This window comes from Urocitellus parryii, chromosome X, assembly GCF_045843805.1.
Source record: "Urocitellus parryii isolate mUroPar1 chromosome X, mUroPar1.hap1, whole genome shotgun sequence".
NCBI lineage: Eukaryota > Metazoa > Chordata > Mammalia > Rodentia > Sciuridae > Urocitellus > Urocitellus parryii.
This window is the reverse complement of record NC_135547.1, coordinates 18,530,677-18,558,216: the sequence shown is the minus strand read 5'-3', so window position 1 is coordinate 18,558,216 and position 27,540 is coordinate 18,530,677. Positions and strand designations below refer to the sequence as shown.

General features: G+C 40.3%; 1 protein-coding gene across 1 annotated transcript in view; it reads right to left on the bottom strand.

Moving 5' to 3' along the window:
* The window catches only part of Gpc3 (glypican 3), a 423,699-nt gene that overhangs the window by 178,285 nt on the left and 217,874 nt on the right, over window positions 1-27,540 (bottom strand). The window contains exon 3 of the mRNA XM_026405602.2: window positions 26,663-27,357. Coding sequence (XP_026261387.1) covers window positions 26,663-27,357 — 695 coding nt within the window. The remainder of the gene's footprint in view (window positions 1-26,662; window positions 27,358-27,540) is intronic.

Genomic DNA, 27,540 nt, shown 5'->3' with positions numbered 1-27,540 from the left:
AACTCCAAGCAATGAATTTTCCTCTTAGAACTGCTTTCAATGTGTCCCATAGATTCCGATATGTTGTGTCTGTGTTTTCATTTAACTCTAGGAATTTTTTAATTTCCTCCTTGATGTCTTCTAAAACCCATTGATCACTCAGCAACCTATTGTTCATTCTCCAGGTGATGCTTGCTTTTTCCTTTCTTCTTTTATCATTGATTTTCAGTTTCATTCCATTATGATCAGATAAGATGCATGGTATTATCTCTACCCCTTTGTATTGTCTAAGAGTTGCCCTGTGACATAGTATATGGTCTATTTTTGAGAAGGTTCCATGTGCTGCTGAGAAAAAAGTGTAGCTACTTGATGTTGGGTGGTATAGTCTGTATATGTCAATTAAGTCTAGGTTGTTAATTGTGTTATTGAGTTCTATAGTTTCCTTATTTAACTTTTGTTTGGAAGATCTGTCCAGTGGTGAGAGAGGTGTGTTGAAGTCTCCCATGATTATTGTATGTTGGTCTATTAGACTCTTGAACTTGAGAAGAGTTTGCTTGATGAATACAGCTGCACCATTATTTGGGGCATATATATTTATGATTGTTATGTCTTGTTGGTGTATGGTTCCCTTGAGCAGTATGAAGTGTCCTTCTATATCCCTTTTGATTAGCTTTGGCTTGAAATCTATTTTATTAGATATGAGTATGGACACTCCTGCTTGTTTCCGCGGTCCATATGAGTGATATGATTTTTCCCAACCTTTCACCTTCAGTCTATGTATATCTTTTCCTATCAAATGCGTCTCCTGTAGACAGCATATTGTTGGGTCTTGTTTTTTGATCCATTCTACTAGCCTATGTCTCTTAATTGGTGAGTTTAAGCCATTAACATTTAGGGTTATTATTGAGATATGGTTTGTTCTTCTATCCATATTTGTTTATTGATGTTACTAAACCTGATTTGTTATCCTCTTTGACTACTTTCCCCCCTTTACTGTCCTACCTCCCATTGTTGGTTTTCAATGTTGTTTTCCATTTCCTCTTCCTGTAATGTTTTGCCAAGGATTTTTTGAAGAGATGGTTTTCTAGCTGCGAATTCTTTTAACTTTTGTTTATTGTGGAAGGTTTTAATTTCATCTTCTAACCTGAAGCTTAATTTCGCCGGATACACAATTCTTGGTTGGAGCCCATTGTCTTTCAGTGTTTGAAATATGTTATTCCAGGATCTTCTAGCTTTCAGAGTCTGTGTTGAGAGATCAGCTGTTATCCTGATTGGTTTACCCCTAAATGTAATCTGCTTTCTTTCTCTTGCAGCTTTTAAAATTCTCTCCTTATTCTGTATGTTGGACATCTTCATTATAATGTGTCTAGGTGTGGATCTCTTATGATTTTGCACATTCGGCGTCCTGTAGGCTTCTAGGATTTGGGATTCTGTCTCAATCTTCAATTCTGGGAAGTTTTCTCGTATTATTTCACTGAATAGACTGTTTATTCCTTTGGAATGGAGCTCTGTGCCTTCCTGTATCCCAATGACTCTTAAATTTGGTCTTTTGATATTGTCCCATAATTCTTGGATGTTCTGCTCATGGTTTCTTAGCAGACTTGCTGAGCTGTCTATGTTCTTTTCCAGTTGAAATACTTTGTCTTCATTGTCTGATGTTCTCTCTTCTAAGTGATCTACTCTGCTGGTAGTATTCTCAATTGAGTTTTTAAGTTGGTTTATTGTTTCCTGCATTTCTAGAATTTCAATTTGTTTGTTTTTTATTACCTCTATCTCCCTGTGAAATTGATCTTTTACTTCCTGGATTTGTTTGTCAATGTGATCTTTCATTGTCTGATTTTGCTGTCTCATGTCTTCCTTGAGACTCCAGATCATCTGAAGCATATATATCCTGAACTCTTTATCTGATATTCCATCTGTTGCAGCTATTACCTCTTCTAAAGTTGAGTTGACCTGCATTGCTTGTGGACCTTTCTTTCCTTGTCTTTTCATACTGCTCGCGTTTCTTTCTGCTTGGTGCAACTGTTGTGTTTTGAAATTTACCCCCTATTTATTTATGTTGCTCTTGTATACTTGAAAAGTCTCCCTTGCAGGTGCAGGCGGCGGCTGTGCCCCTACTCCAATTGGGGTGACGTGTCTACCACGCTGGCGGCTCTCTGGGCCTGTTCCGGGAGTGGAAGGCGGCTCTGCTCTGTCCCTATTCCAATTGGGGTGTCGTGACTACAATGCTGGCAGATCGCTGGGCCTGTTCCGGGCGTGGGCGGTGGGCTTGGCTGGCGGGATTCCACCTAATGGCAGTCCCTAACCTTCCTGCTTGCTAATTAATGGCTTCTCTGAGGCGCCACGCCTTCTGTAGCTGCGGGGCAGGCCGCGCGAATCAGTTGGCCTGGATCTCCGGGGTCCTGCTGCTGGCTGTTTTGATGTTGCAAGCTGTTGGAGAGTGGTGGTGTATTCTTCAGCTTTCCCGGATGGTGTCCACTGACTGCCTGGATGGAGTGTCCGCTGTTTTGATGTTGCACTCTGAAGGAGAGTGGCGGTGTATCCTTCAGCTTTCCCGGATGCTGGCCGCTGACTGCCTCGGTGGAGTGTCCGCTGTGGGGGATGGGACTGTACCGCTTCCTTCCCCTTCTGAGAACCCGTGCTCGGCCCAAGGGTCCGTGTGGGCTTGGCTGGTGGGATTCCACCTAATGGCCTTCCCTAACCTCCCTGCTTGCCAATTAATGGCTTCACTGAGGCGCCACGCCTTCTGTAGCCACAGGGCAGGCCACGCGAATCAGTTGGCCTGGCTCTCCGGGGCCCTGCTGCAGGCTGCTGGGATCCCTGGCACTCTATCACTTTGATTTTTTCTGCTTGCCCCTCCCCCAGCGCTGGCTAGCCAGGTTTCCTTTTGGCTGCTACTGGGAGGAGGGGTTGGAGGTCAGGTGTCTCTGGTTTCCCCCTGGCCTGTATGGAGGCTCAGCTTGATACTCCCTCTCCCGGCAAGCCTAGGAGAGATTTTATGCGAATTCCCGCTGTCTGGGGGGTGAGCTGAATGACACCGACCTGTTTTGATGTCGCACTCTGAAGGAGAGTGGCGGTGTATCCTTCAGCTTTCCCGGATGCTGGCCGCTGACTGCCTCGGCGGGGTGTCCGCTGTGGGGGATGGGACTGTACCGCTTCCTTCCCCTTCTGAGAACCCGTGCTCGGCCCAAGGGTCCGTGTGGGCTTGGTTGGTGGGATTCCACCTAATGGCCTTCCCTAACCTCCCTGCTTGCCAATTAATGGCTTCACTGAGGCGCCACGCCTTCTGTAGCCGCAGGGCAGGCCACGCGAATCAGTTGGCCTGGCTCTCCGGGCCCTGCTGCAGGCTGCTGGGATCCCTGGCACTCTATCACTTTGATTTTTTCTGCTTGCCCCTCCCCCAGCGCTGGCTAGCCAGGTTTCCTTTTGGCTGCTACTGGGAGGAGGGGTTGGAGGTCAGGTGTCTCTGGTTTCCCCCTAGACTGTATGGAGGTTCAGCTTGATACTCCCTCTCCCGGCAAGCCTAGGAGAGATTTTATGCGAATTCCCGCTGTCTGGGGGGTGAGCTGAATGACACCGACCTGTTTTGATGTCGCACTCTGAAGGAGAGTGGCGGTGTATCCTTCAGCTTTCCCGGATGCTGGCCGCTGACTGCCTCGGCGGGGTGTCCGCTGTGGGGGATGGGACTGTACCGCTTCCTTCCCCTTCTGAGAACCCGTGCTCGGCCCAAGGGTCCGTGTGGGCTTGGTTGGTGGGATTCCACCTAATGGCCTTCCCTAACCTCCCTGCTTGCCAATTAATGGCTTCACTGAGGCGCCACGCCTTCTGTAGCCGCAGGGCAGGCCAGGCGAATCAGTTGGCCTGGCTCTCCGGGCCCTGCTGCAGGCTGCTGGGATCCCTGGCACTCTATCACTTTGATTTTTTCTGCTTGCCCCTCCCCCAGCGCTGGCTAGCCAGGTTTCCTTTTGGCTGCTACTGGGAGGAGGGGTTGGAGGTCAGGTGTCTCTGGTTTCCCCCTGGCCTGTATGGAGGCTCAGCTTGATACTCCCTCTCCCGGCAAGCCTAGGAGAGATTTTATGCGAATTCCCGCTGTCTGGGGGGTGAGCTGAATGACACCGACCTGTTTTGATGTCGCACTCTGAAGGAGAGTGGCGGTGTATCCTTCAGCTTTCCCGGATGCTGGCCGCTGACTGCCTCGGCGGGGTGTCCGCTGTGGGGGATGGGACTGTACCGCTTCCTTCCCCTTCTGAGAACCCGTGCTCGGCCCAAGGGTCCGTGTGGGCTTGGCTGGTGGGATTCCACCTAATGGCCTTCCCTAACCTCCCTGCTTGCCAATTAATGGCTTCACTGAGGCGCCACGCCTTCTGTAGCCGCAGGGCAGGCCACGCGAATCAGTTGGCCTGGCTCTCCGGGCCCTGCTGCAGGCTGCTGGGATCCCTGGCACTCTATCACTTTGATTTTTTCTGCTTGCCCCTCCCCCAGCGCTGGCTAGCCAGGTTTCCTTTTGGCTGCTACTGGGAGGAGGGGTTGGAGGTCAGGTGTCTCTGGTTTCCCCCTAGACTGTATGGAGGTTCAGCTTGATACTCCCTCTCCCGGCAAGCCTAGGAGAGATTTTATGCGAATTCCCGCTGTCTGGGGGGTGAGCTGAATGACACCGACCTGTTTTGATGTCGCACTCTGAAGGAGAGTGGCGGTGTATCCTTCAGCTTTCCCGGATGCTGGCCGCTGACTGCCTCGGCGGGGTGTCCGCTGTGGGGGATGGGACTGTACCGCTTCCTTCCCCTTCTGAGAACCCGTGCTCGGCCCAAGGGTCCGTGTGGGCTTGGTTGGTGGGATTCCACCTAATGGCCTTCCCTAACCTCCCTGCTTGCCAATTAATGGCTTCACTGAGGCGCCACGCCTTCTGTAGCCGCAGGGCAGGCCAGGCGAATCAGTTGGCCTGGCTCTCCGGGCCCTGCTGCAGGCTGCTGGGCTGTAATCTATTCTTCCTAGTGCTTTTTTTGTTGTTGAACTGGAGATTGAACCCAGGAGCACTTTGCCACTGAGCTAGATCCCCAGTCCTTTTTCATTTTTTTATTTTCAGAAAGGGTCTTGCTTAATTGCTCAGGCTTGCCTTGAACTTGCAATTCTCCTACCTCAGGCTCTCCAGTTGCTGGGATTACAGGCATGTGCCACCATGCCCAGCTAGTGCATTTTTTTTTTTTTAAGGAGAAGGGAAGGGAGAGAAGGAATGAAGGGGAGAAGACAAATGAGGAGGAGAATTTAGATAGGAAACATAATTACCTTTTAGGATATATTATTCTCAAATGTGAGCCAGAAGTCATTGTATAAATCACCGCTGATATAAAGAGTTCATTTAAAACCATCGCCAGGGGTGGGGATGTGGCTAGTCATAGCGTACTTGCCTAGCAAGTATAAGGCTCTGGGTTCAATTCCCAGCACAGAAAAGACCCCAAAATCAATGAGTTTCCCCATTGCTCTCTTCCTCTATCTTAAAGTCTACCAATCCAGTCTGGTGGCCTCACAGTATCAAGTCCAGGCAAGTTAGCATCTCCTTAGCAATATTCTCTTTTAAAAAAGATTAGCTACAGCTTGACTTTTTAAGCTTTGAATCCAATTTGAGACAATAAGTACACTTTATGGAGGAAACTAGCAATTAGCTATTTGTATGCAGTTTATGATTAAATACAATCTGAGTCTTCAAGAGCAACATGCTGCTGTGCATTAAGTTTCTACCAATGACTTCATGAAGGCTTCTTAAGAAAAACTGGTGCTCATAAAATTCAAGTAGAAAAATTATTAATGATGTTAAGGTCTCTTAATTAGTTCTACATTCCCTTAATAGCAGTCTAAAAGCAAGGGTACAATTTTATAGAAAGCAGTTTCTTTAGAAACAAGACCAGCTTAAAAAAAAAAAAAGAGGAAACAAGAAATAGGACCATTCCCCTGCAACCTTTTTGTTTGTATTTTCTGGAAGTAGTCCAGTCCCTCCCAGATGTGAAAGCTCCTATTTGCAAACTTCCCATACATGCTGTAGATGGTCCAGTGTAGGGGCCTGACCTGGGTAGCCACCATGTTGCCTTCCTGTTGCTAAAGCTAGCTAGAGTGGAGCTTGGGGAAAAGCAGTATAATGAAGTTCTCTCTGCTAGGGCTGGTGTAAGGTCTCAGGATCTGGGAAGATTTGTACTGCCCAGGACATGCATCTGGGCTGATGGTTATAAGTCCTGAACCACAGTAAGAAAGACCCTCTTCCTTTTATTATTCTTTAGCCTTCACCCAAGCCCCTTCAGTGTTTAGAAGAGCATTCATTCAAGAATTCCTCCAGGACTTCCCAGGTGAGGTTTGATACTACACCCTTAATCTGTGCTCTGGGAATGCCTGTGCATAGCCTCTGTTTCTGTGTCCCTCACCAGACTATGAACTCTTTTGAGGACAAGGACTGGCTTTTTATTTCTCTCTTTCCATATCATATACCCAGTGCAATACATATCAAAAGTATGCAACAAATACACAATGAATATATGCAAGAAACAGTGACCTTGATAAGATTGGCCCCCAACACTTAGCCAAACATTTATTTGCTGCTGAGAAAAACCTTATCAAATGAAATCAGTTCTCTGAAATTAACTAGGCAACAAAAGAATCTTCATACACATTTCAAACATTTAAGAAATAGCATTCAAATGTTCTTTTCTACCCATATTTTAAGCATTAGTTTAATTAACACTGACACTTTGAAAGTCCTAGAAATAATCAGGATCATTAGTGTCAGCCTGACAAAGGTATGAAGAAAGTTTCTGTAATATAGCCCAAACTGCTTTCACAAGATTGTCTAGAAATAAATAGCTCACTGTGAAATTTATGACTTGCTTTATATATTAATCAACAGTACAGTGGTGCTCTAACAAGGTTAAAAGTGTTCTCTGATTTCCATTATAAAGATAATTTCAATCAAGCAAACAAAATAGAATCATTCCTCCTGGCTCAACAGATACCTTTTGTTCCTGCCCATCCATTTCATGTAAATTATATATGCTGACCTTTAATTGGCTATAACTGGAGCACATTTTGAACAACACTTTTATATTGATTTGCTTAGGCTTGTGCAAGAGTCTAAAACAGAAAGGAGACTGACAATTTCTATTCACTATTTCTATAGTGAGCCAGCCATATTTCATGGGTTCTCCTCATCTCAACTGAATATTTATATTTGATTCCTTCCTTATAAAAAATTTCTCAGGTAACTTGTAAATACACAGATCCAAAAATATCTTGCAAGAAATTTCATCTTCTGCCTATTTTATTTCTCTTCTTTACATAAAAGTGCTCATAACAGTCTATGCATTGAAATCTATACTAATAATGCATCTATTATGATTTCTACAAATCCTACAGTCAAAAAGCAAAGAAAATCAAGAAGCATCTTAGATGCAGTTTGAATATTTTTAGGTAAAAGAAGACAGAATAATTCTAAAGGAAAACCTTAGAAGCATGCTCACTATATCCTATCAAATAAATGGATGATACAGCAGAAATAATACTGGCCTGATTGTCAGAAACCAGAGGTTTCAGCCCTGTGTTGACACTAACTGGCTCATCTTTGGTAAACCCTTTGTCTCAAATCATATGCCTCAGTTTTCTCATCTTCAAAATGAAAAAACAAGACTAGATCTTATAGGGAGGAAGTTTCCATAACCCAAGGTCAGTACAAACCCATGGTTAGTATTTCCCCATGATTTTTAAAGAACACATCATTAAGGGAAGCTTGTGATTTGGGAGAATACTTCTAGAAGTACCTCTGACAGAGCAGAATCTGAATTTACATGGGGCCTATCCCAAGAAAAATGTTGAAACTTCTGTGGTCAGCATCTTCTTTTATGGACACATGTGCATGTGCCAAGCAGGATAATTTGTCTATATTTCTACACCTATTTCACTTTTCCCTATAAGTTGATTTTTCATTTGGCCAATTAACCAAGCAGTACAAAGCAAACATCTTGAAGTATTTACAAATTTTCCCTTTGATCCCAGAACTCACAGATGCTACAAAAGTACCCACTTAGCATTTGTTTTTCCTGTGTTTACAAAAGGCAGCCATATCTCATTTGCTTACTTTGCTTTTTCTAATACTCACTTTTCTACTTTACTGGCTTGTTCTCCACATTTGACCAACTAAATCTTCCTATCCTGGTTTGAAAAGATAGAACAAGGAATGTCTGCCTTGTCTATGTTAAGCCTTCCTAGATTCAGGGTTGATAGATTTGTTTCCTCTTTTTTAATCCCAAATCTGTTTTGTTCTGAAGAGTAAAGCTTCCTAAATAAGGCTGGGCAATGTAGCTGAGTGGTAGAGCACTTGCCTAGTATGTGCAAGGCCCTGAATTGAGTCCCAGCACTGCAAAATTAAAACAAAACACTTCACAAACAGATGTCTCCACTTGCTGCTTCTTAAAAATTACACATTATCTTGGAAGTTAAATTCAATGAGTGTATCATTTTTCGTCTTGTGCTGTTGCTTCCAAATCCAAGGATGGGGCCCAGGATAGTTGGCTGGGGTGGGCATGGGTAGAGTTTCTGGCTATTACCCTAAACTGGAAGTCTAGATGTTGTATTAGGTGTGTGAAGGAAGGAAAGGAGAAACAGACAGGTGATTTAGATTCAGAGAAGTCCAATGGCCTACAGAATCAGGCTGCTAGGTTCATAGAACCAGGTAAGGATCTATGAAACATGAGGCCAGGAACCTAGTCACAGAATTTGGGTAAGAAGAAATCAGCCTCTACACCAATTCTGAACAGCAGGCTCATGAAATTAACAGAAAGGAAAGTTGAATCCTAAGCCATGTATTGTCAAAGCCAGAGAGTTCCAGGGGTAAACCAAAGTGAGGGGAATCGATGAGGGAGCCAAGAGCATGAATAACCAAACAAAAAGAGGTCTGGATTTGGATTGTCCCAAATAGGATAGGCATTGAATTGAGTGATGAAGAAAATTTAAGAATTGAATGCAAAAACAAGTGATAACTCTTCTTTAGAAAGGAAAGGTAAGGGAGCCAGGTGTGGTGGTGCATGCCTGTAATCCCAATGACTCAAGAGGCTGAGACAGGAGGATCACAAGTTCAAAGTCAACCTCACCAATTTAGTGAGTCCCTAAGCAACTCAGCAAGACTCTGTCTCTAAATGAATTTTTTAAAGGGTTGGGGATGTGGCTCAGTGGCTCAGAACTACAAAAAAAAAATTAAGGTTAGACTAATTAAAATGATAAAGGGAGAGATCAAGAGATCAAGACAGATGCACCTGTTGCTCCACTCATTTTACCACCTCCTGATCTATAGCCAAAGAAGAAAAGAAAACACCATCCTGGAGAAAGAGTTCTCCAGAGGGCCTGCATCACTGAAGGTGGCATTTGAAATAGCTCATATTCCTCCAGGCTTTGTGCAGCTTTCCCCTGCCTGGTCCTTTAATTCAGTCTTTTGGAGGTGACACACCCCAGATATTTTGTCTCTGATATGTGTGCTAGCACACAATGAAGTGTGGGTGGGGGAAGAATAGAAGTTCATTGGATTAGACAAAGGAATGAAAGAAAAGGAGGGGGATGGGAATAGGAAAGACTGTAGAATGAATGGGACATAATTTTCCTATGTTCATATAAGAATACACCACAGTGAATCTCTGCATCATGTACAACCACAAGAATGGGAAGTTACACTCCATATATGTATAATATGTCAAAATACACTCCATATGTAAAAAAGGACAAACACACTTTTTCTAAAGAATTCACACTTCAAATTCATAGTACAGAAATACATTACATTTATAGTCAGTTGACTTTGGCAAGGATACCAACAGCATTTGATGGGGAAAAGAATAGTCTTTTCAACAAATGGAGATGGACAACAGGATATTCACATGCAAAAGAATTAAGCTGGGGGCTAGGGTTGTGGTTCAGTGGCAGAGCGCTCACCTAGCACATGTGAGGCCCTGGGTTGGATCCTCAGCACCACATAAAAATAAATAAAATAAAATAAAGGTATTATGTCCATCTACAATTAAAGATTATTTTTTAAAAGTTAAGTTGTATCCCTACCTCACACCCTATACAAAAATTAACTCAAAATGGGTAACAGACCTATTTGTAGGAGATAAATCTATAAGACACAGAAGAAATCACAGGTGTTAATCTTTAAATTTGAATTAGGCAATGGTGTCTTAGATATGACAAATAAAGACAAACATAAATTGGGTTTCATAAAAATTATAAACTCATATATGTTAAAGGACATTATCAGTAAAGTAAAACACGTCTCAGAAGTGGGAGAAAATATTTGCAAATAATGCTTTTGATAAGGGTCTTACTAGACCTAGAATATGTCAGAACATATAAATAATTCTTATAATTTAACAATGAAATGTCAAATAGCCCAGTTTAAAAATTGAGAATGGCTTATTAGCCAAAGAAGATCTGAGATCTCACTAATAAGCATACAAAAATTACTCAACATTTTAGTCATTGGGAAAATGCAAATTAAAAACATAATGAAATGCCACTTAAATCCACTAGATAGCTGTAATCAAAAAGACATAATAACAATTGGCAGTGATGACATAGAAAAACTGAAGCCCTTTTTGGTAGGAAAAGAAAATCATTCAGCTGGTTTAGAAAAGTTAGACAGTTCCTCAAAAATAAATACAGAGTTATCATATGACCTACAGTTCTACTCCTAGGTATATTCTCAAGAGAGAGAGAGAAAAAATATATATATATATATTCTTTTTCAGTGCTGGGGATTGAACCCAGGGCTTCATGCATGCTAGGCAAGTGCTCTACTACTGAGTCACATCCCCAGCCTGAAAATGTTTATATGTATGTCCACAGAAAGATTCGTGCAAAAATGTTTATAGCAACACTATACAACTAAGAAGCAGGAAAAAAAGCAAAAGATGTCCAATATATAATGACTAAACTATATATATATATATATATATATATATATATATATATAAATTATATGTATGTTTATATATAATTTATAAATTATATAGATAGATAAATTCGGCCTTAAAAAGAAATGAAGTAGTGATAGATGGTGCAACATGAATGAACCTTGAAAACTTTGTGCTAAGTGAAAGAAGCCAGATGTAGGAGGCCATATATTGTATGATTTCATTTATATTAAATGTCCAGAATAAACAAATAGATATAGTCAAAAAGTAGATTAATGACTGACTGCCAGGGGTGGGAAAGAGAGGTGAATGGATGGGGGACTGGGGCTGTGGCTCAGTGGTAGAGCACTTGCCTAGCACGTGTGAGGCCCTGGGTTCAATCCTCAGCACCACATAAAAATAAATAATAAAAAGAAAGGTAAATGGGAAGTGACAGCTAACTGGTTCAGAGTTTCTTTTGGAATGTTAAAAATATTCTAATATTGATTGTGGTGATGATTGCACAACTCCATGAATACACTAAAAACCACTGTAAATGATTGATTAGTGAATTGCATTCTATGAGAATTAGATCTTAACAAAGCTATTTTAAAAAAGAAATAATGAGGTATAACTTGCTACTAACCCAATGGGAACAAATCTTTGGATTTGAAATTAAATTGATTTAATACTAAAAGTTGCTCTAGACAATGGAATATTATTAAACACTAAAAGGAAATGAGCTATCAAACTATGAAAAGACCTAGAGGAACCTTAAAGGCATATTACTAAGTGAAAAAGCCAAACTGGAAAGTTTACATACCAGATCATTCTAACCATATGAAATTCTGGAAAAGGTAAAAATTTGGAGAAAATAAAAAGATTAATGGTTGCCACGGGTTAGTGGAAACTGAAAGATGAAGAATTAGAACACAAAGGACTTTAGAGCAGTGAAATGGTACTGTATGACACAGTGATAATGGATACATGTCATTATACATTTGACAAAATCCAAAGATTGTACCACACCAAGATGAAGCCTAATATAATCTATGGACTTGGGGCGATAACAATGAGTCAAGGTAGGTTCATCATCTTTAACAAATGTACCACCTTAGTACGAGACGCTAATAATGAGGAGCATTGTGCAAGTGTGGAGCAGAGGGCATATGGGAACTCAGTAATTTCTGGTCAATTTTGCTGTGACCTTAAAAGTGCTCTGAAAAGTGAAGTTTATTATAAAACAATAACAATAGAAGGTCAAAAATAAAAGGTGCACTTATTCTTACTCTTCTGATTTTGTTGGGGGGATTCATGTTGTGGGGGGAGGATCATTGATGGCTCCTTATTATCCCAACGATGAACTCTTTTACTTGATTTGAGAGAAAAATCAAAGAGAAAAAAATTAAATATCCTCACTGTCCTAAGGATGAACTCTTTGGCTCCATTTAAGAGGAAAAATTAAATCCCCATTCTATGTAATACATTATATACTATGGGATGAGGAGAAGAGACTTGTAGTTTCACATACTAAAACGTTTGATTTAAGAATATAGTAATTAAACTATGGTTGAGACCTAATGGGGTTTTCTCTATTTTCAAAAATTCAGTTTGAGACATTTCTATTATGCTAGCATGAGTGGGGCAATGATCATGTTAAATAAATACCACAGAGGACATGCACCTGGAAAAAGTCATTTTCAAAATGGTCAGATTAATTTCCCATCTTCCTCACACTCTCCTAAAACACCGGTAGCTACTTCTCCCCTTGCTCTCTCCTTTTCTTTCCATCAAAGAATAGAGTGGTAACCTAAATTCTAAGAATCAGAAAGGTAGTTGCCATTCATTAGAAAGGGGAAAAGACTAAATAAGGCTAATTAAGAACCAACAAGAACATTTAGAGATCTAATAAAAGGTTAATATCTAAAACAAGGGGATATCATTAAATTATCCCAAAGATATGTAATAGACATCTATTCATTTTCATATCGACTTAAATTTAATCATCATTTAACAGTGGTACCCAGCAAAAGCAATTTAGGATTATACTGCACAGTTCAAACTCCAAAACAAAGGAGCCATAAACACAGCTTGAGTCCTCCCTCTACTCCCAAGGATTTCAGCACTAAACCAGAACAAAAGAAGATGAATGCTAAAAAAAAAAAAATCCCCATCGGGAATCCAGATATATCACACTGCCCTTTATTCATGAAGTCTTCTGTGAAGACCACTGTGAGCAGCTGGAAAACGTGTGTGTTCAACTTAGTCTGCCTGGCTTGGAATCAATCTACTTGAACATCTGGGGAAACGTGATTGATCTTCCTGGTTATTCATTGCAAGGGGTAGGAAATGGAGGAAGAGGCCTACAGCCATACAGACTGAATAAGCTTCTTCAAAGACACATGAAGTTCTGAATGCAAAGACTAATAGGAACTTCAAGTCTTTTGGATAAGTATGGAGAATGTGGCCAAGCAGCCTCAGATGTTGAATCATCCTAATGTTAGGAAAAGAATCCAGAAATTCTGCTACAACCCAACTAGTTTAACTTTGTGAAAAAAAAATGTTTAAGTACTAGGAATTGAACCTAGAGGTGCTCAACTACTGAGCCACATCCCCAGCCCTTTTCATCTTTTATTTTGAGACAAGTTCTCTCTAAATTGCTGAGGGCCTGTCTACATTGCTGAGTCTGGCTTTGAACTTGCAATCTTCTTAGGCTTAGATTCCCAAGCTGCTGGGATCATAGGCATGTGCCATCACCATATTTGTGCTGTGAGCTCTTAACATACGGCACTTGTCATAGGAGATTGGTAAATACCTATGGTGTTTCAAATGGAAAGATACCAAAGGTAAGCACCCCTACATGAGGGAACACCTAAGGGAGAAAAAGCTACTTTGCTTTGCAGAGGATGAAAAGGATCATGTTATAAGATCCTGGGGGAGATCTGAGCTATTAAGGGCTAGGCAGTGTTAATTTATTTGTAGTAAATCTATGAGGCTGGCATTTTCATCCCCATTGGATAGTTGAAGCAATGAAGGCCCATGAAGATTATATAACATTCTCAGGGCCACTGAGATAAGAAATGACTGAGTAGAGAGTCATACTCTTAAATTCACAAAGCTCATGTTCTTTTTCCTACATCACACAACCTTTTCTTACTTCATTCCTTTCAATGCCAAGCTGACCCATTGCTGTGCTGAAAATTTTGACCTGAAAACTCTCTTTGTGGCACTATTGAAAATGAATGTTGGGTTGGGGTTGTGGCTCAATGGTAGAGTGCTTGCCTCACACATGTGAGGCACTGGGTTCGATCCTCAGCACCACATAAAAATAAATAAAACAAAGTAAAGATATTGTGTCCATGTATAACTAAAAATACTAAAAAATGAATGTTTATTGTAATTTATTATTCCTGGCATGTCATATGGTCTTTGGTCAATGATAACCAGAGCTGAGACAATTCTGAATGAGGCCTTTTAGAGCAGAACAGTTTGAGTCATGCATTAATTGTTTTAAATCAATGTATTACAGATTCAGGATAAACAGTGGGGAAGGAAATAGACTTTAAAACTTTATATGCACAGATGTGTGAGGGAAATATTTCCACCAGTGTGTATTCTTTCACCCTCTGTGATCTGGGGATTGTTAACATCCTTTTCATACTGGTAGGAAATCTACCATGGATTCTATAGCTTCTGTCAAGTTTGATTATACCAATTTTTCACAATCATTGCTTTATTTTTAATCAGAGTAAGGACACTAATTTAGAATCATGCTTTTTTGTCTGAAAGATGTTATGTTTGGAAAGTTGTGAAGAGACTGCTCAAAGATGATTTAAAATATTCACAATTTTAAAAAATCTGCTATGAGGTTGCTATAGTCAAGAAACCCATTCATTTTTGCACAAATTCAAATATGTCCAATTTCTAAAAAATTAAAACCCATTGAGTCTTAAAAAAGAAACCTATTCATTTTGCATTAAGAATTTGTTAAAGGGAATGATCAGTTGAGTAAATCAGAAACTCAGTTAATAGGGAACTCCTTCCATGTTTGGGAAAAGATCATTACATGGCTTAATGCAGAATAAGAAATCCACAGAGCTTGGGATTTCACTGTTTTTGGATTTCTGATCTGAAAGGGAGAAAATGTAAGTGCTATATATCTTTTAAAGCATCTTATAAGACTAAGCTCATCAAGAATGAATTTTTAAAAATAAAAAGAAGGTAAATTAAATAGGCACTGATCCTGGGGGAAATCTTAGCTCCAAGCAGATTTAGAAAAATCTAATTAGGATTAATTAATACAAGTATGAGGAAGAAAAGTTAAGCCCATTGGAATTTTCCATGCAATTCTCAAGGCCACAAGTAGAAAACAGGATGAATAATAACTGAGAGAATTGGCAAGAATGAAAGGCTCTGAGCAATTTCTGGCTTCCCATCCTGCCTCCTTCCCACCAACTAAGAACCTGCATCCAAGGCCAGGCCCTGCCCATATATTCTTTTTTAAAAAATATGTTTTAGTTACACATGGACACAATATCTTTATTTTGTTTATTCATTTTTATGTGGTGCTGAGAATCGAACCCAGTGCCGCACATGTGTGAGGCAAGCACTTTACCACTGAACCACAACCTCAGCCCTCTGCCCATATATTCTAAGACTGGGCAAGAGATATACTTCAGGAACTCCTGCTGTAGAAAGCAGCTGAAGCAGCAGTGTTGTAACTGGCACCAACTTCCACGTCTGTGCCTCAGTTCTTTAACCAGAATAATGGTAATGATAATTCTCTTTTCCTTAGGATTATTGTAAACACTAAATGGGTTGATCCATGTAAAGAGCTTAGAACTGTGTAAGGAGCACAGCAAGTGCTTAACAATAACTGTCACCATCATCACCATCTTCCTCACTGTAAAGAATAAGAAACTGACCCAGGGAAGTTGCTTTTCCAAGGCCACTAACCTATAGCAGAAGACAGAGATCCTGTATCAAAATTCTGATTATGATGCAGAGCAGGTGATTTCATAAGGTTCAACATACACTTCACTATTTCTCCCTACAACTGTCACAGTGACTGAGATCCAACTTTCTTCCCTTTTAAAGAGTTTTCTAGTAATATTTTGCAGAGTGAAGTGAGTTTGTTTCTCAAAACAGTGAATGCATTAGAAAACCAGGAGAAGCAGAAATAGGGTTCCTGTGATGCCTAAACCATGATCCAACATCATCACTCTAAATGGAGTATAGGGCCTGAATGCAATATGGAGCAAGACACCATTCTGAAGGAGAAGAAGGGATGGGCTTAGAATAGAAGTTGGCCACAGGTGTGGGACTGGCAGCTAGACTGAAGGGAAAATGCTTTCCAAGATTTCAGAGGAATTCCTTCACAAATGCTATGCTTTTATATTTAATCTTGTGAAACTGAACCTCTCACTTAGATCTGATCATTTATAATTTTCTGCAAACATATGAGGAAACCCACATCCAGAACTGAGAAATAACTATATGCTGACAAGTTGATTTCTGGGCCAAATCAAAGTCCCCTTCAGCTGTGCTATACTAGATTTAATGATAAAAATAATTCACAGCATGAGACTGAGTTAAAAAAGAGAGATCCATCTATTAACTATGTAAGAATACCAAGAATGACTTTTAAAAATCATATGTATATGTATATATAATTTTTTTCCTTTGAAAAAAAATTAGCACATTAACTTCAAGCGGTGCTTGGGCTGCATATTTTATGAGGTTTATTTGTACTGCACATCTTTGATGGGCTCTATTTGTGGCTGAAAGTACAAACATACTGATTACAATCACTCTTTCCTACATTTAGGAACAAAATTAATTATCTGCAAAAAGCAGAAAGGCTTAGATAGACTCTCAGTCAGTAAATGATAATAGACAGCACCCAAATATAATGACTCTGTTTCCTACTTTATCTGTTTTAGGCATTCTGAGTGGAATGAAAAAGGGAAAATTAATTCACTTTCTAAATATTCTTCAGAAAGGATTTGAATTGGGTAATAAGAAGGCAGCAGCATTAACCCTCCCCCTACACTGCAGTTCCCTATGAAGTAAAAAAGCAGCCTGGCTGGATTATGCCCTTCCTAAAGGGGCATTTTTAAAGGATATTAAGAAATCTGTGTTTTCACCAAAACAAAGGTTATTTGTTTTGCCCCATTAATATTCCCCCCAACAAGGAATGGAACGGTAAACAGGAAGTCCTAGTATAGTGCCCCAAACTTGGCACTTAGCAAATCATGGCTACCGCTAATGATGAAGTTTGTATTTTATCTTATAAATGCTGTAACACACTGGAAGACATTTTCCCAGAATTTGCTCATGTTGGCCTTTTTGAAAACTCTTTATTACAGCGAATATTAAAATTGCCTCTTCCCTTGATGGAATTATTTTAATACAGTGCAGCTTCTTCACAAAAAAAGGATCTGTGATATTCAAAATATGTTTTCAATTTTTAAGGTAGGAGCAGGAGAACGATCCTTTTAAGAAGTGGTCCAAGTTAGAAAGCATTTTCTGCCAGTGACCTGCATAAGATAGCAAAATGCATAGGCCTAAGAGACTAGTGAGCCAGGGTTACCTGTGGCACTATTGTGAGTAAATGAGTGGCACTACATATGCCAAGTAACTTTACTCCAAGTGGAAAAAAGAGAATCACAGAAGAATTGTGTATCACACTGTACACATGACACCATGATTTTTGAAGCATTTCAGTTTTTGTAATGATGAAAGTGAGTATCCAGGGGCTTTTCCACCCTCACAAAGTAGAAGGCTGCTTTCACCATATTATGATTGCCTGGCCATCTAACATTTTCAAAAAAGGGATTGTGGACTCCCTCATTGCTGTCCTGGGAGCACACAGGTTCTCAGACTATCAGGTCATGGGGAGGTCTTCCTGGACTTCTGCCCTCTTGGGCAAATAACCCTGACTTTCTAACCTTTCTGAATATACTCGGAGAACAAATCAGTCCTCCCTGTCATTCTAAGAATCTGTTTATTACCCTGTGGTCATCACTTTTGCATCACCTGTGAGTGCAGTAAAAGAGAAAGCTTCCTTCAGTCAAGTCACTTAGCAATATAAAACTCCCAACTCCACAGCCTGAAAAAGCAAGGAAGGAAAAGACAGAGACAGAGAGATAGAGAGAGCAATAGAGTAGTAGCCAGAAGCCTTCCAACTGAGTTTACTAAACCTAAGGAGAGGCAACAGTCAGGTACCCTTTGATACCTTCTTTGTATTCTCTGAACAGGTAACAAAATTGCCACTGTTCTCAGTCTTTGGATGTGTCTTCTGCTATGTGCCAACAGGTGGCACATAGCACTGCTTTTAGCCAACCAGTTGGAGTTGAGCTAATTATCTTCTAACTTCCAGAGTACCTAACTTTTGGAGGATCTTGCCTGGTCTTCCAAAAGCCTTTAGAATGTGGGAGGCTCTTGCAGCCATCTAACACTGGGAGGCTGTGAGTTGGAAGACAATTCTCCATGGATATCTTGTGTTTTTGCATGCCTTACAGAGGCAGTGACTTCCCTTTGTTCCAGACTATTTTTCAAATGTCTTTGTATAGTGAACATCCTTGGAAGACAGTGTCTCTTTTCAGAGAAAAGAGTACATGGATTTACCACCCACTATAATGCAACTCACTGTGTGCACAGGAGTCATCCAGCCCTTTTTGACTTACCCTGTGGGAATTGGGGCTTGGAGATCTGACACAAATGCTTATACTCTGCTACTTCCATTGCTGTGAGAAATAAACAGATCACCATCTGCGGAGTCTCAAGACTTTAACTAGCCCCCATGAAATCATGGCCTCTGTTAGTTGCCACCTAACTGGGACTAAAATCCGAGATCTCTCACAGTTCTTAGAGGACCACACCAGTCCACAGACCATGAAAAAGAGAAAGAAATAACACATAACAAAGTAGAAATAAAGAGAAGACATAAACAAGTAGAAATCATGCTGTTATGGTTTGGATATGAAGTGCCCCCTGCAAAAAAGCTTCTGTGTTAATGCAAGAATGTTTGGAGGTGAAATAACTACATTGCAAGAGCTATAACCTAATCAATGCATCCTAGTTCAATGGACTAGGTGGTAACTTTAGGTAGGTAGGTGGGAGATGGCTGGAGTAGGTGGGTCACTGGGGGCTTATCCTGAAAGGGTTCATATTTCCTGTGACCCCTCCCCTTCTCTCTCTTTCTCTGCTTCCTGGACACCATGAAGTGAACAGCACTCCTCCACCATGCTTTTCTGCCATGATGTTGAAGCCAGATTGAAAGATAGGTAGTTAGTGTAGTTAGGTAAATAAGGTCTAATATGGAGTACGATAAGGAAGATGGAGTCTGATCTGAGCCCAGGAAACCAGAACAACACCTGGGGAAACTGAAATGTTAATGACCCCAAGGCCCAGAACCCATCCTAAAGAACTGTTAAGGAAGTAGCTCCCAGCAAATGTGGGGCGGTGCTTATCAAACCACTCCAGGCCCTTCCTGCCCAGATTACTCCTCTCTGCCCCATCAGTCCACCAATCTCCCACCTTTTGGCCTTCCTACCTGCAACCCCCATCACTGCAGGATAGAGGGAAACAAAGAACAGGAATGTGGGAGGACTAAAAGAAGACCTTAGATATATAAAAAAGGAAAAACCTCCCCCTTCCACGGATTCCTCCTTCTTCGTCAGGGAGGACGGCTTTTTTGCTATGCTTTAATAAAGCTTCCACTTTACACTTGCCTCAGCGTGCTTCTCTGGTGTTATACTTCAGCATTAGGGGAAACAAGAACTTGTCACCAGTAAACAGCAGTAATAACGTTCTATTTCACCTTGGGCATACAGCAATGGAGTAGGCTGACTATGGACTAAACCTCTGAAAATGTAAGCAAAAATAAATGATTTCCTCATCTAGGTTGTTCTTGTTGAATATTTTGGTCACAGTGACAAGAAGCTTACTAAAATACATGTTGCCACTTCTTGCCAAGACAAAAGTAAGCAATTCTAGATTTGTGAAGAGTTCAACCAATTTCCTAATATGTCACATAATATATATATATATATATATATATATATATATATACATATACATATATTTGTATAAAATTGCAAGATTATATTAAACACTAAAAAAGCTTTTCTTGTGTCATTAATTTTGAAACTTGCCCTGAAATTAACATTTAGTGCCTAAAAGGTGGTGCCAATTTTTATTTTATACTCTTTCAATAAATAGTTCATCTGTGTTTAAAAACCCTTTTCCGACAGAAACCACCAAAGCTATTTTTGTTGCCAATAGAAAAAAAAAAAGGAGAGCAACCAATAAACATCTTTGTCTTCCAGAAATGGACCTCATGTAAAGTTGCTTACTGCAGTTCTGGTACTGACCTGCAGATACTAATCCAGTAGTGAGCCATTGACTTGGTTTTTGTCACTTTCAAGTCACTTGGTACTTAAAATGGCTTGTATGAATTCAGACTAGGTATTGCTATCTGAGACTAAAAAAATGAAAGTCCAAAGTGATAGCATGTGGAGAAAAACACTGACAATTTGACACCTGAGAAATGACCTCAGCCTTCAAAAGTGGAAAGGAAAGTAACGCTAATCTTGGAAATTCTGATGAGTTACACTCACTCACAGAGACAGCAAGATATAAGAATTTGATAGAGTGAATTATTATTGAGGATCAACCAGAGAATCTTTCCCGGAGCTTCCTACCACACATAAATAAATACTGACTTCACTGATGATATCTTGAGAGATTCTAGCAAGGGAAATGGATGTACTTATATATTAGAGTATGTTAGGTTCTCAAGAGGCAATATTACTTACTATCCAAGGAAACCCCATAATGAAAATCTGGATCTGACCTTAATATTCAGAGTCAAAGGCAGATGCATTAAAAACTACCTGTTGGGGGCTGGGGTTGTGGCTCAGTGATATAGCGCTTGCCTAGCATGTGTGAGGCGCTGGGTTCAATTCTCAGCACCACATATAAATAAATGAACATAATAAAGGCCCATCAATATCTTAAAAAATATTTTAAAAAAAACTACCTGTTGGTCTAATGGGTAGATTCTCAACATTGCAACTGGAAGATAACCTATTCCTAATCACCAGCACTATTCACATGGATTCTAGGCAAAGCCCGAGGCCTATGTGACTGGAACTTCCTTCACCTCCCATCACAAACACTCCTTCTCTTACAAATTATTTGTGCCTTTAAGTGTTAGGAAGATTAAAAAAAAAAAAAAACAAAACTCATTGCCTTTTAGTACTTCATTGGGAAATTCTACAGGAAAAGTCTCCAAGGAAAGAGAATGAACTAAAAAACTGTGCAGCTGGAAAAACAGTAGAGAATAATACAGGATATTAAATAATATAATAAAAAACCATTTAGCTTGTGTTTGGGGAATGAAGAGTCTAGTGAGGAGAGGGTGAAACTATTTGAGAAAATAATATAGAGTAATGGTTTAAGAGAATGAGTTTTGGAGTTGGACAGATCCAGCATTGAATCCTAGCTCTCCCACCTACTATCCAAATGATTCCTGAATGCAGCAACAAGGTCATTCACGGTCATCTTTCCAGATACTCCCTATGATCCCCAATGTCTATCATAGTGCTTCCACAATTAGATGCTCAATAAAAGTTTCCTGAAATGAATCATTTTTCAAATAGTGCTAAAATGGCTACTACAATGAGTACAGAAAGGGAGAAATAGTAATGGTTGAAAAAGTTGCAATTTTGCACAACATTCAAGGGAAGTATTATAACAAGACAAGGTCATGAAATCCTAGAGAGGAAGCACTGACACAGAGACCTGCCAAGATGAATTGATAAAGCAAGTACATGAATACAGGTGGCAAAACAAAGTGCAAACATCCTTTCAAGGATATGTGAGCAATTGCTTTGGGGGAGGGGTAAAAAAAAGCAAGCAAATTTGTAAAAGTTCTGAGAAACTTTCTGTGCAAGGGTTAAACATCCAACACGTCAATTATTACTCAATAAATGAATGAATTTTATGTGAAATATGCAATGGCTATGCATGTAGTCTACACATAGGTATATGGAAGTACACTCAAAACTATTTTCAGAATAAAAACAGTCACTTTTTGGTGGTACTGGGGATTGAACCCAGGAGAGGTCTACCACTGAGCTCCATCCCCAGCACTTTTTATTTTATTTTGAGACAGAGTCTCACTAAATTGCCTAGGCTGGTCTTAAACTTGAAATCCTTCTGCCGCAGTCTCCCGAATTGCTGGGATTATGGGTGTGTACCACCATACCCAGAAATTAGTTACATTTAAATTTTTTTTCCACTTTTAGATGGACACAATATCTTTATTTTATCTATTTATTTATGTGGTGCTGAGGATCCAACCCAGTGCCCCAGGCAGGAGAGGCAAGTCCCTACCACTTAGCCACAACCCCAGCCCACATTTTTAAAAGAAGGGAGTTGTTCAACAATTTGGGTGTTACAACAATGCTGAAAATATATGCATTGCAAACTGCAGATATCTGTAGTTTCTTCAAGGTATAAAATGTGAAATTCAATAATATGCTAATAAATTTAACAGTGATACTTTCACCCAAATACTATTAAAGACTTACTCAATATTCACTTGAGCCAAGATATTTATCCTAGGTTGTAAATGTATATGAAGAGCCAACATAGACCTATTCACAGTCCCTTACTAATACTTTCTGGACTTTTCAGTATAATTTTTCTCTCTCCCTCATTCCTCCTCCTATGCATACACATATAGTTTCTAATATTTTTCTTCAATTTCTTTGGACTAAAATAACATTAAGAGATCATGGTACTTAAGAATAAGCTTAAGGGTCATGTCTAGAATGATATTCTGGGCATGTCATTCAATGGTATTGCCTAGCATGTGCAAGGCCCTGGGTTCAATCTCCAGGACTACAAAAGCTAGTTTAAGAAAAACCCATTGTCCATTTGACACTTAGAATTATGTAGTAAGAAAGCTACTGATATGGGGTTTAGTGAGTACTTGTCATGTTCCCAAAGCTATCATTTCATTTATGACAAGTTCTCTGGTCTCTCCATAGACATATGGATACTTACCACCTCCAGGGGTGCAGCTACAGACAATACCCCAACAGTTGTCTGCATGCCTTCACTTGCTAGTCTGAGGGACTGATAACTATCCTAGGAGAAACTAAAACACTAAAACCCCAAACTTATAAGCATGTAACAGTGTCACATTCACTTAGTAGGCCAAAACATTGATTACAATCTGGGATGGATAGTAGCCACTAAAAATCCCTGCCTGGCAGACCTAATCTCATACTAGCTAAAAACATTGGCCCAGCTTATGGAGCACATTTTGAAAGAGGTCTCTCACTATATTCCCAGTACCTATCCTTTTCCTTGCCTCTTCCCTCCCCAAATCCCCTTCCTCTACTCTACTGGCCTTCCTTCTATTTTCATGAGAGTTTTTTTTTCCAGTTTTTTTTTTTTTCTCTCATTACAACTGAATCTTAGGCAGGACTGACTGGCAGGGCTTTCCATTTTACCACAACAAGAAGGTAAAGGATGCTCCAGCAGAATCTCATTAATGCTTTAGCTTTAAATCAGGTTTTGCTTTGGGGCATTATGTAGATTTGTTTACATGAACAGAGTTCTGCAGTCTATCCAGCCCTCACTTCCTCTCATGTCTATAAATGGCCCTGCCCCTTTATGGCCCATACAGAACATAGGCTGGAAAGCACATGGGGCAATGATTCTCCCACCCCCATCATTTGATACATATTCCTTAGACTTGGTGAAGTCTAAGGAACCAGGCAGAATTTACATTCACTTTCTGCTTCAGTTTGGGCATTCCCAGAGGATGGCAGACTTTACACTCTCATAACCAGCTGGGAGCTGGGAGCAATCAGGCCCTTAATGGCCAAACAGAAAGGGACTGCATCACTGAGCACCTCTTGACAGCCAAGACTTTTCCTCCTGAATGATAATGACATAAAATGTACTCCCCTTACACGCATATGTGCACATGTGCATGCACGCACGCGCACGCGCACACACACACACACACACATGCATACATGCACCTAAAATGTAGCAGGTTTGGAAACCTGAAATAGCTATCTAATGTAAGTTCAATATGTCTTTGCAAAATCCTAATGGAGCTTTTAGAGTGAAAGTCTGGAAGGGTCCAATGGGGGACAAAATGGTAAGACAGAGTATTAGATTGTAGCAGCAGAAGATCTTAGATTCTACTTTTGGCTCTTTCATTTATTATCTAACTTTGGGTAAGCCTCCCGGAACTTTATTTCTTCATTTGTAAATCTATGAGTTTCAGCTAGCAAATTTCTCACAGCCTGTTCAATATTCACATTCTAATGAAATTTTCACTATGGTAAAATTTAGTCAGTTACACGTCTGTCCACCAACAAGAATTAAGAACTATGTCTTGGGTAGTTTTGGATACCCAGCACCTAACAAAAGGCCATGCATAAAGCAGAGCTTAATAAATGTTTACTCATTAAACTTTCATGTCTACAGCCTCATCAGAACAATGCAATTAATTCCTTACCAGTTCCCCCACTTCATATTTTTTTTTTTTCTGTTTAACAGCACTACAGAGCCAGGCGCGGTGGCGCACACCTGTAATCCCAGCAGCTTGAAAGGCTGAGGCAGGAGGATCATGAGTTCAAAGCCAGCCTCTTCAAAAGCGAGGCGCTATGCAACTCAGTGAGACCCTGTCTCTAAATAAAATATAAAATAGGGCTGGGGATGTGGTTCAGTGGTTGAGTGCCCCTGAGTTCAATCTCTGGTAACCCCCCCAATAAAAGCACTACAGGACACATTTTCAAGATCAACTATGTGGCTGTCAAATGACCATTATCAAAGGCAACCTTTTGTCTTTAACCTTTTCTTCTTATTTTTCCTCTTGCTAAAGGCATTTTTACACTCCTGGTACCCTTGCTTTCTATCTAGCACACAGTGGACTCTCAATCAGTATTAGTGAATGAACATATGAATGCATTTATTTTTCATTTTTCTAGTTCTATGAAATTTACTTTTGCATAAGGCCCCAGAATCTGGCCTCAAATTATAAAGCAGTCAAGGGAATAATTAGCCACTGAAGAACACCATCGTTAGGGCATTTCTGTTCATTTTACTATAAATTTTTTTTCAGCAAATGTGTTTTAAATAGCTAACATTGTGAATGGGGCAATTATAGCAGCCCCATAAGTAGCCATGCCGAAGGTTGCATCATTTCTGTCCTCCTTCCTCATTTAATTCACCAAAGAACCCAATTACCCCTATCATTTTGTACTTCCAGAGTTAAAGACAAGGCTAAATGGCCCAATCTGCTCTCCACATTCTGGATAATCAATGGCTCAGAATACATAGCAGCTGTACTGTACAGAAGCTAAACCAGGCCAACCAAGCTTGGGTTTGAATCCTAGCTCCTCCCACTTAACCAGCTTTTAAAAATTATTATAATTAACAGTACAAAATAATAGGATTTTTGTGACAAATTCACACATGCACATAACATGCTTTGATTGGGTCCACATCCTTATTTCCCTCTTTTCCCCCTTCCCCTCCCCTTGATACTTTTCAGGTTTTCTACTAGCTCCCCTTCTATTTTTTTTTTTTTGATTCCACATAAGTGACAAATTACCTGGCTTTGAGATCTTGGACAAGGCCCTTAACCTCTCTAAGCTTGATTTCCTCTAGTGTAGAATGGGAATCATATTATGGCCTATCTCATGGGTTATTGGAAAATATTATATATACCAGCCAGCAGAGTACCTGAGCTGTACTAGGAGCTCAAGAAGGGTAGTATATTCTACTATTTTGCCACCTCCTCCTACAAATCTGGCAGTATTCAGGAATCAGTACCTCAAGGGGATCTGGCTGGTAGCTCTTGGCTGACTCTGTTCTGCATTGGAAGGGTACATTCTGTGGTTTTCTGACAAACAATGACTGAAACCAAGAAACTAGCTGATTCACTTCCAGAAATGTCCTTTCCCCATCACAAATCCCATCAGGCTTAAAGATTGCTATTATCAAACATATATATATATATATATATATATATATATATATATATATATGGATGTTTTGTTTTTCTTATATTCTTGTGTAGGTTTAGTTAGTGGGTATTAGGTGGGTCTTTTGTGCTCAAATTCTTTACTCAACATAGCAATGCAGTATACATAATTAAGAGCACGAGTGAAATCAGAATCAGAAAGAGTGATGATAATCAAATTAAAGGGAGAACCAATCAATTTCTGAATTGTGGCTCTTCCACTAACTAAATGGGTGTCCTTGGACAAGCTGCAATTTCACTAAATTTCAGTGTCCTTGATTATAAAATTGAGATAATATCTCCCACTTCACAGGATTGTCATGACAATTACTAAAACTGACAATAATAGTTATAACAGCTCACATTTATTAAAGACTTACCATGTGCCAGACTAAGTGCTTTAACACATGCTATTCTCTATGAAGAAGATATTCTTTTTCTCCCTATTTCATGAATTGGGAAAATGAGGCTCATAAAGATAAAATGGCTCCCCAATGTTCCACAACAAAGAAGTGGGTGGAGCTATAAGTCAAAACCAGGTTTGATGACTCCATAGCCTGCAGTTCTAACACTATCTAGCTCTGTAAGGTCATTTAGTCTACCTGTCATCTTGCCCACTCTGATTTTTTCACTTCTATCTATCAGCACCAGCTACTACACAGGCCACCCCACCCTAGTAAATCCCCGTCCACTGAAAACTACTCACAGTGGTGGTCAGCTTGCCTCCATTCTTCTGGACATACTGGATGGAATCATGGATTGTCGAAAAGAGACCCAGCAGGACGTTCTCCATGTCGTAGATTCTGTACATGCCATTCACCAGTTCTTCAAGGGACAGGATGTATTCTCTCCAGTACTTGTCAATCTCCACCACACCTGCCATACAGCCTTGCATGACCACGTTGCAGTAACCACCACAAGGCTTCACCATCATCAGTCCCTGGCAGTAAGAGCAGTACCACATTCTGGTGAGCATACGGCCACAGTCCTTACTGAACTTCAGGTGGTCAGTTGTGTTGATCACTTCAATTCCAAGATTCAGGGCCTGAAGGAAGATCCTAGTGACTTGCAGTGACTTGGAAACTTGGGTCATGATTAGCTTGGGGAAATTCCCAAATACTTTCAGGTCACGTCTTGCTCCTCGGAGGCACTCGTTGATGTCGATGGCTGACTCAGGCAGGCCTGGGTTCATTAGCTGGGTATAGATGACTGGAAACAGGCTGTCAAACAGTTCATTGACCATATCGTCCACGTTGATGTCAGAACCCAAGATGTAGAGAGACACATCTGTGAAAAATTCGCCCACAAATTCAAAAGCTTGTGGGGTCAGGCTCGGGTAGTTATTCTTGAACATGGCATTGGTATAGTTCTTGGCATGGCGAACAACAATTTCAAAGGCCTCTGTAAAATAAGAGATAAAGAAATGCCCACAAATTAAAACATGAAAAGCCAGGGTGTAATTGAATTTGAGATTTCTCTATTGCTGTGGTGATTAAGATCCCATTTGCCTTAAATAATTGACTCGAATTCATTTCTGGCATTGCCTCTATTCCTGCAATTGTTTGCTCCTATAAATCAATTTTC